The 10,000-nt window shown below is 45.7% G+C and overlaps 1 protein-coding gene across 1 annotated transcript in view; it reads left to right on the top strand.

Annotated features, from left to right (window-relative positions):
* The window catches only part of SLC27A2 (solute carrier family 27 member 2), a gene marked incomplete at its 5' end in the record, with an annotated part of 57,490 nt that extends 47,742 nt beyond the window's left edge, over positions 1-9,748 (top strand). Inside the window, 3 exon segments of the mRNA XM_014584269.2 lie at positions 716-813; positions 7,841-7,971; positions 9,265-9,748. Coding sequence (XP_014439755.1) covers positions 716-813; positions 7,841-7,971; positions 9,265-9,441 — 406 coding nt within the window.
* Positions 9,749-10,000: the final 252 nt, after the last annotated feature.

Here is a 10,000-nt window from a genome sequence, read left to right as displayed (position 1 = left end):
GCAGATGAGGATACAGTGGGAAATAGACCTGTATCTGATTTCTAGACCCTAATGTCCATCCAGCTCTTCTCATTTGTCCTGAATACTTACTTGTCACTCTTAGGAAGCAGGGGTTTTTACAGTTTACAATCATTTCTTCAGATGAAAATCAGCTGCAATTACTGTGATGCTGATCTGGTTGAAGAGGAGAAGCGCTCAGAGGTCTTCCTCCTCCCACCCTTCATCCCCAACCAGATGGTTTCCCACCGAACCTCCAGGGCAGCACAAAGAAGTTTAAAAGTCCACCTAGTAGACCATGAAATTAGCTCCTAACAACAGCACAGCCCTCCACCCTCACAACATAGGCTTTCTTCCATATAAACGCCCTGAGGACAGCACCCCAGCACTCAGCACAGTTCTTGACACTCATCAACACACATCATTACTTTTTGCATAAATGAATGAGGAAGGGAAGGGAGCTGTCTGACCATAGTAAAAAGATCACAGGTTGAATGAGGAGAACCAGGGTTCCCAGCCCACCTCTAGCCCTGACCAGCAGTGTTATTAAGGCAGGTAACTGACCTCCATTCCTTCACCCAGGAAGTGAGAACCTAGATGCTCTTCACGGTTTCATCCATCTCCAGCATTCCATGATGCAGGACATACCTGTTCTCTGTCATTGCAATCGGGGCCACAAAGCGCCAGGTACCTCTGCTAACCTTGTCTTTTCTTCCAGGTGGAAAGGGGAAAACGTGGCCACCACCGAAGTCGCTGACATCGTAGGCCTGGTTGATTTCATCCAGGAGGTGAATGTTTATGGAGTGCCTGTGCCAGGTACATACAAGATCCTGTAAATCTATGCCTAAGTGCATAGAGCAACTGATATAATTTAAACCTCAGGGCCAAGTTTGGTATTGCATTCTCCTGCCAGATAGAGAATTAAATAACTCTTTCAACCTGCAGGAAGTAAGGAGCTATGTGTGATTTATGTCCCATTATCACAGCCAACTTGGTACATCTGGACCCGACCGTCCTAGTGGTTCAGCTCCAGTTGTTCTTGGGCTCTTGAGTAAATCTCAGCGGCACAGGGTCCCTGCATTTGGTATGCTTTGAGAAAAGAAGTCATGCTTGAGGGCTAAGGAAAGTGTTTTGGCTTCTGAACTAGGAGGCACAAATAAGAGCAAGCGCAGTTGCAAGGAGGAGAAGCTGGGAAGCAGTTGATTCTGTCCAACCTCTTGTGTGTGTGTGTGTGTGTGTTTTGTTTTGTTTTGTTTTGTTTACAATAGGGTATGTTGCATGCCAGAGAGACAGAAAGTGAGAAATCACCCCCGAGAGGGGATGGCCACGCCGCAATCCCTTCTCCCCCATTCTCATCTCGGGATCTTGGGCACATACACATGTGCACCTGGCATGAGTTTTAAGTCTCAGTTCTGGGACTTGAGCCGTAGTCGACTATGTGGTATCCAGCAAAGTAACCATTACACCATCTGCAGGTCCCCAATGACTTCTTTTTAAGAAGGCCCCTACCATATCCTACTGCACTGTCTTTTTTTGTTGTTATTTATCCCATAAAAGAGAGAAACAGATAAAAAGACAAACAGGTATCCCCACAGGGTATTCATGCCACAATCCACTCCCAGCGTCAGCTGACCTAGGTCATGGCACGCTTGTGCCCATTGTTACAGGGAGGTCCCGGACACAGCCCGGGACCTTTCATGTGGATCCAGTCGGTTTCCTACTAGCTGCACCACCGCTCACCCACCCGCAGACTGAATTTCACAATCATCACACACAGTGTCGTCCCTGCAACTTTGTCTGTAGATCTGCTTTTGTCAGCAGTGTGGGGGGCAAGGCCATGATCTCACCTTAAGTCCTGGCTCCAGTATCTGCTGGTTGTTTGACTTATGGCAAACATGAAAATGAGGTATAATACCAGCTCTACAGTTAAGGTTGTCAAGAGAATAAGTTCATTTTCATTACATAAATGCGAAACATGTATTTATGAAATACATACCTGAGGGTTGTCATGATAATAAATCATGTTAGTTATAGGTGTCAGGATGCAGACCTCGAATCAGTGTTCAAATCCAAGACATTGGGGCTATTCATATTCCCTCAGAAGTCAGTATTTCAGATTCCCACCCATATTTAAAGTAGAAATCTAGGGGCCAGCTCTGTGGCCTGGTGGTTAAGGCAATCAGATCCCATGTGGCCAACCTCAATGGTTCAAATTCTCAACCTAGTGGCTTGAGAAACATGCCAAGCACATGTGTGTGCCCAGAATCCCAACAGGGAGAAATGGAGAAGATAATGCAACGTGATCATACCCCATTGGTAGGTGCTTTCGCCTCTCTCGCTCTCACTTGCTCTCTCTCGCTCAGGCACTCTCTGTCTCTCTGTCTGTCTCTCTCTCTCTCGCAAGCACACATGCCCTCTGACAATTTTTTTAAGTAGAAATCCACAAGTCCCTTTTCCTAAGCTGTAATAGTTTCACATGACCTTATCCTTTTTATTTATTTATTTGAGAGGTTCTTTGCTATAGGGTGTGTTCGCTCGCCAGACAGACAGAGAGAGACAGAGAGACAGAAAGCGAGAAATCACCCCCACAGGGGGATGGCCACGCTGCAATCCCTTCTCCTCCATTCTCCACTCGGGATCTTGGGCACGCACGCACACGCGCCTGGTGTGAGTTTAAGCCACCGAGTCTGGGACTCTAACCGCAGTCAGCTACATGGGAATCCAGTGACATAGCCATTACGCTAACTGCTGGTCCCTATTTATTTTTGAAATATGTGAGAAATTCTTTTGCCTGTTCCTCTCCAGCCCTGTGACAATGACACAGTGAGCAGTAGTGCCACAGCTGGGTTACAGCCACACAATGTGAGGAGATACAGAGAGCCCCTCATGTTGGTCCTGGAAACACACAGGACCTTAGGATGAGTAACAGCAGGGTCTCCTCATGGCTGTCAGCCATCACACGAACCCATCCCGGAATGTTGTGTGTGTTTCTAAATGCTTAATTTTAAAAGGGTAGCTACATGAAATATGTATGTGAAGGTGAGAGAATCCAGAAAATGGAATAGAAAGATCTAGCCCTGTGTTCCTTAAAGTGGGGTCCCCAGAGCAAGCATCAACATCACCCAGGAGCTTATTAGCGTGCAGTTTCTTGGCCGACCTCAGACCTATTGACTTGAAATCCCTGGAGTGGAGCCCAAGAAGCTAGGTTTTCAAAAACCCTCTAATGATACTTAAAAACACAAAAGTCTGATTTGGTGGTCATGAAAATATTCTAGAATTAGAAATTGGTGATGATTGCAGAATATTGTGAATATACTAAATACCACTTTCCAGTGGTTAAAAGGATGGGTTTGTTGTTGTTGTTGTTTGTTATATGTTGTTGTTGGAGAGGTTATTTTGCTACAGGGCTCGTGTTCTCGCCAGGAAGACAGAGACAGAGAGACAGAAAGTGAGAAATCAGCCCCCAGGGGTGATGGCCGCCGCAATCCCTTCTCCTCCATTCTCCTCTCGGGATCTTGGGCATGCATGCACACGCGCCAAGCACAGGACTCAAACCATGGTTGACTACATGGGAGTCCAGCGACATAGCCATTACACTAACTGCTGGTCCCAAGGATAGGTTTATTAATTGCCAGAAGGCATATGTGCTCGTAGAGGATGGGGTTGGGGGAGAAAGCGCCTCCCAACAAGGCATAATCATGCTGCAATCCCTTCTCCATTTCTCTATCTGTCAGGGTGTGGGGCCATGCTCACACATGTGCCTGGCAGTCTGTTTTTCAAGCCACCTGGGCCAGGATTTGAAATGTGCAGTTGGCCATGTGGGATCCAGCTTCCTAAACCATTAGGCGATAGGGTCATCTCTAAAATGATGAGTTTTAGATTATGTATATCTTAAGTTCATTAAAAAGTAAACCCTCTTGGGGCTGGCAGTTGGTGTGGTGGTTAAGGAGCTAGACTCCCACACGGCTGACTGTGGGTAGAGTCCCGGACCTCACAGCTTGCTTTCTCACTTTCTCTCTGCCTTTCTCTGGTCAATTTTTTAAAATAATAATGAATAAAGTTAAGCAATTCTTTTTTTGTTTTGAGAGGCTTTTGCTATAGGGTGCATGTGCTCGCCAGACAGAGACAGAAAGTCAGAAAGTGAGAAATCACCCCCCAGGGGGAATGGCCACACCGCAATCCCTTCTCCTCTATTCTCCTCTCAGGATCTTGGGCACGCACGCACACACGTCCAGCGTGAGTTTTAAGCCACCGGGTCCGGGACACGAACCGTGGTCAACTACATGGAGTCCAGCGACATAGCCATTACTCTAACTGCTGGTCCCTAAAGTTAAGTAATTCTTTAAAAAAAAAATAAATAAAAGTGAACCTACTTAAGTCTGAGAAGCACTAAAGCCCAGTAGTTCTGAAAATTTGGCCAACCATCAGAATCAACTTTAAAGCCCAGATTTAATGAATCAGAACTACTAGTGTTTTTTACTCAGAATGTGCCTTTTTTTTTTTTTTTTTTTAATTCCCAAGTGAGTGTTACAATCAGGAAGGTTTGGGAGCCACTGAAATAGAACAAAGAAGGCAAGGCTAATTGTCTTTAAATGGCTGGAAACCAGTCAGGTAGAACGAGCAACAGATGTGTTGCATGTTGTTCCAGCAATCAAAAAGAACTAAAACTGACAGATTGAAATGACCAGGGAGCAAATTTTACCCCTAGAACTCCTCTGTAGCCAGAGGGACCAATAATAGGATGGGCCTGTCTCCTGGGGTAGAAAATGCCCCACCAGCTGTGGCATGTAAGGAGTGTCTGTCCACTTGGAATCCTGGGAGAATTCTTACAACAGTGAAGGATTAGAGGTGAACACTGAAGGACTCCTGACTTCCAGATTCTGTGATTCTCAGAGCCACGCTTGCTGCTGTCTGGCCTCCCAGTGACAGAGCCCAGCCCCATTCCGGCCTGGAAATACAGCAGGCCTAAGTAAGCCATTGGTTCCCTGCAGTGATCTGAGCAAGGTCACAGGTCTCACCTTTGGACCTAGAATGGATTTGACTTCTTCTGGGTGTCACACCAGAGCTGCCCAACTACTCTAGAACATTCTATTCTCAATAGAACTTTCTGTAATGATAAAAATATTCTGTTCTCTGTACTGTCCGTTATGGACAATAACCATCACGTGGCTACTGAACATGACTAGTATAACTGAAAAACTGAATTTTTCATTTTATTTCAATATAATTAATTTTGCTTTACTCACCACATGTGATCAAGGGCTTGTCATATTGGATAGCACGAAGCCAGGAACTGCCGGTCAGACTTTAGACTTAGCCCAGAACTGCCGTAGAGTGGAACCTGACCCCTAGAGCCGAACTAGTCTCAAATTAAACTGTGGGAGTCAGGGCAGAGGTCTGACACCCAGCAGGCCCATTTGCCCATTGGTCTGGCTTCGCCACCACCAGAGTAAGAAGAAGGAGTCAGTCAGTGCAGAGGATTTCTGTTGCCTCAGTCCCTGCCTTCATTCTAAAAGGAACTTACTGGAGGGAACCAGCAGTTAGCGTAATGGCTATGTCGCTGGACTCCCACGTAGTCGACCGCGGTTCGCGTCCCGGACCTGGTGGCTTAAAACTCATGCTGGGCGCGTGTGCGTGCATGCCCAAGATCCCGAGAGGAGAATGGAGGAGAAGGGATTGCGGCGTGACCATCCCCTCTAGGGGGTGATTTCTCGCTTTCTGTCTCTATGTCTCTCTCTGTCTGGAGAACGCACGCGCCCTATAGCGAGAACCTCTCAAAAAAAAAAAAGAACTTACTGGAGACATTTGAAGATTCCAGAGACAGGTGCCAAGGACCCCTAAAGAAAGAGGTCTGATGTCCTTCCTCCCTCCCTCAGTCAGAGGCAAACCAAGTAAAAAAAAAAAAATTCTTTTTTTTTCCTTTTGTTGTTTGGACTCGTTAGAGTTATACGTAAACACACAATCACCATGGGAGAGATTTCGAAAGCTGGGGCCCAAGTGACCATGGGCGGCTCCTTCCCCCTCTCTGATTACACTAAGTAGTTCAGGGAAGTGGACTTGAACTCCCGCTGGGTCTGCTGGATTGGGTAGAAAACATATTAATACCTAATTACAACTGCCCTCACAAGAAAACAATGTCAACTGTTCTAAACGCTTCTCTACCAATGGCTGCTGTCAGGATCTGTTTTCCTCGTGGAGTGTACATCCTCTTAGATCGAAAGGCATCAAAGAGAGGGTACAGAATAGCTCACCTCTGACCCCTCTACCTTCACCTGTCTCCCGGCTTCTCTGAAATGCAAAGAGGCAAAGCTATTAGGAAACCTTGATTAAATAACTAAATCTCAAAGGTGGTGTTTGTGCCCGGAGGTGCAGGAGACCTGACATTGCAACCCAAGGAACAACTTGAGCTCAGTTACTCATGACAGTGGAGCCAGGACTTTTCACTGGAGTCAAAAACACCGCCGTTGGGACCAGCAGTTAGTGTAATAGCTATGTCGCTGGACTCCCATGTAGTTGACCAAAGTTCGAGTCCCTGACCCAGTGGCTTAAACTCACACCTGGTGCATGTGCGTGCGTGCCCGAGATCCCGAGAGGAGAATGGAGGAGAAGGGATTGCGGCGTGACCATCCCCCCTGGTAACACCACCATTAGCCACCAGTTTGACTTGTTTCCCCTTCAGATGTTTTTAATAGTAGCTGCTAAGAAAAAAGATGGTGATGGGTACAAACGCAGGATCTGGAGCCAGCCTGCCAGGATTCAGTTACTAACCATGCCTGGTATTTGCTGCCTGATGGAACAAATCTTGTCTTTAAGCCTGAGTTTCTTCATCTGTAAAACGGAGAGGTAACATTGGAACCTCTTTTCTTTTTTTTTTTCTTTTTTTTTTTTTTGCTATAGGGTGCATGCACTCACCAGAAAGACAGAGACAGAGAGACAGAAAGCAAGAGATCACCCCCCGGGTGAGTGACCACGCCATCTGCTGGTTCCTATATTGGTTCCTCTTCTAAGGCTGTTATGAGAGTTAAATGAGATAATCCATAAAACACACTTAGTATAGGGCCTGGCATATAATAAAGATGTAATCAGCTATTACTTTTTGTATTAGTATATTCACTTTAGAATAACTTTGACAGGGCTGGTTAAGACACTGGACTCCCACATGGTCAGCCATGGCTCGAGTCCCAGACCCAGCAGCTTGAAACTCAGGCCAGGCATGTGTATGTGTGTGTGTGTGCCCAAAATCCCGCGAGGAGACTGGAGGAGAAGGGATTGCAGCATGGCCATCCCCTCTGGAGGAGGCAGGGAGGCTGAGGGGATTTTTCTCTTCTGTCTCTCTGTCTTTCTCTGTCTCTCCGGCAGGCACACGTGCCCTATAGCAAAAATGGCTCAAAAAAAAAAAAAAAGGAATAACTTCAACATATATCTGAAATAAAAATCCCGACTATTCAAAAGACACTCATACCATTATGTTATCTCAGTCCATGTTCTTTTTTTTTTTTTTTGGAGAGGTTTTTCGCTATAGGGCATGTGCACTCGCCAGACAGACAGAGAGAGACATAGAGACAGAAAGTGAGAAATCACCCCCCAGGGGGGATGGTCACGCCGCAATCCCTTCTCCTCCATTCTCCTCTCGGGATCTTGGGCACGCACGCACACGCGCCCAGCATGAGTTTTAAGCCACCAGGTCCGGGATGCAAACCGCGGTCGACTACGTGGGAGTCCAGCGACATAGCCATTACGCTAACTGCTGGTTCCCTCAGTCCATGTTCTTTGAACTAGCAAGGTATCACAAATAAAATACATATCTACACCAAATCTAATTTTTTTCTTACTTGATTTCCAGGTCATGAGGGTCGGATTGGCATGGCCTCAATCAAGATGAAAGAAAATCATGAATTTGATGGGAAGAAACTCTTTCAGCACATTGCTGATTACCTGCCTGGTTATGCAAGGCCTCGGTTTCTAAGAATACAGGTGAGACTTCTTGTTATCAGGGTCAACTATCTTCTCCCTTGGAGATCCCTGTCTCTTAGGAAACAGCTCTCCTTCTCCGAAGGTGACCACATTCGCCAAATTTTCACTACCCTTTCCAAGAAGCTCAGAATGAAGTGTTGTGGGTCAATAAGGAAAGAGAAGTAAAATATAGCTAAGAAATCCAATTCTAATCCCTTTCTCCCTAAAGCCAGTTCAGTCAGCAACAGCCTTAACAAATAACGCTCAAAGTCTGTGTTCGACGCGTTATGACAGACACTTAAAATAAAAACACTCTGACCCCCTTACTTGCTTATAGTTTTAAAGAATGGAAAATTCCACTGGAGTCCTACACCTTTCTATCATGTGAAATGGGCATCATTGACCAGTTGGAATTTCTTAAAACTTAACTATCACTGCTACAGGGATATATTTTTCTTCCTCAACCATTAACCCTTGGGTTAGTTTAACACTCTCACTCTGGGACTTTGAGCTCTGTGATTCTGTAGCTGAAGAATTGAGAAAGAAGTGTTAGGATTCCAGATACTATTGATCTTTGTAAAGCACTTACATTCGTTTTGCAACTAAATGGTAAAACAACAGGAAAATCAACAGCCTCAGATATTTCAATTAGCTTATTAATTGAAGGGGGAGAAAAGCCTTCAGCCTAATGGACAAAGGATGTAAAAACAGAGTTGTCAGTGTGCCAGTGCTTCCCCTCCCACGCACACCATTAGGGTATTCCAGTAATACCCGAAGCTTACCTAGCAGCAGACAACGCTCCTCGGCGTGGAAATCTAAGTTACCTCGCTTTGGGCAGCTCTCCACTTCCCACCTAGGATCCTAAAGACTTCAAGGCCACCTGGTGGTGTGCTGATTACAGTAGGTGAATCCCACATGGCTAATGGCATGGTTAGAACCCCTTGATAAACACCCTGGGTGCGTGTGCATGAGTGCAGGCCTAAAACCCAGAAAGGAGAATGGAGAAGGGATTGTGGCATGGCCACCTCCCCAGGGCGGGGTTCTCACTCTCTGTTTCTTCTCCCCCACCCCCCACCCCCAGCACAGGAGCTCTGTAACAAAAAAATGTTTTCATTAAAAAGAAAGGAAAAACACCTCACTCAGGGCCCCCTAGTGGAGACTCGGAAAACAGGACGTATAATAACAGAAAACTCATTTCGCAGTTCTCCCCCAAGGCATGAGTTATCAGATCCCCATGCCTGACTTCTGCCCCTCACCCTGCACCCTAATCTGTTGCAAAATACAACCACAAGTGGATCATTTGATGTCTTTCAGGACTCCATTGAGATCACTGGAACGTTTAAACACCGCAAAGTGAACCTCATGGAGGAGGGCTTTAACCCAGCAGTCATCAAAGACGCCTTGTATTTCTTAGACGACACAGCAAAAATGTACGTGCCTATGACGGAGGACATTTATAATGCCATAAGAGATAAAACTCTGAAACTCTGAGTACTTCCAGGAGGAAAACTGGTAATATTTTCAGAACGACCCTGAATGGACCTAGTACAGCCACTTGATATAATCCAACTTTAATTTGATTGAAAATCATGAGGTGCATTTTTCTAGGAAATTATGCATACCAATAAGTATGCATACCAATTTGTTTTAATTACACCTGAACCTTTGCAAGTGAAAAGATTTAGAGATAATTACTTTTCAATGTGCACTTACTATTTGCATTTGCAAACCGAGCTTATTGGAGGGAGGAAGTTATTTTTTTAAATATGTAATAAAATAGATGAATACCCATATATGAGATGGCACTGTCTCTCTCGTGTTCTTTCCTGACATTATGCTAAACTCAGACTCTATGTCAGTTACTTCAAAGCCTGAGAGCCTTGTTGACAACTTTTCACAGGTGTCCCACTCATCCATGGGAATGTTTCTAGGTCAAAGTGCAGTGGGCAGGGAGGGCAGATAAGCAGTGGACAACCTGAGGGAATTCCAGCCCAGTAGAAAGTGGCCAGCTCTCCCCCCCGCCCCCCCGCCGCCCGCCCCAATGAACATA

This window comes from Tupaia chinensis, unplaced genomic scaffold, assembly GCF_000334495.1.
Source record: "Tupaia chinensis unplaced genomic scaffold, TupChi_1.0 Scaffold146140_1, whole genome shotgun sequence".
Lineage (NCBI taxonomy): Eukaryota > Metazoa > Chordata > Mammalia > Scandentia > Tupaiidae > Tupaia > Tupaia belangeri.
Note: the sequence above shows the minus strand (reverse complement) of the source record. Positions and strands in the feature narration are given on the sequence as shown.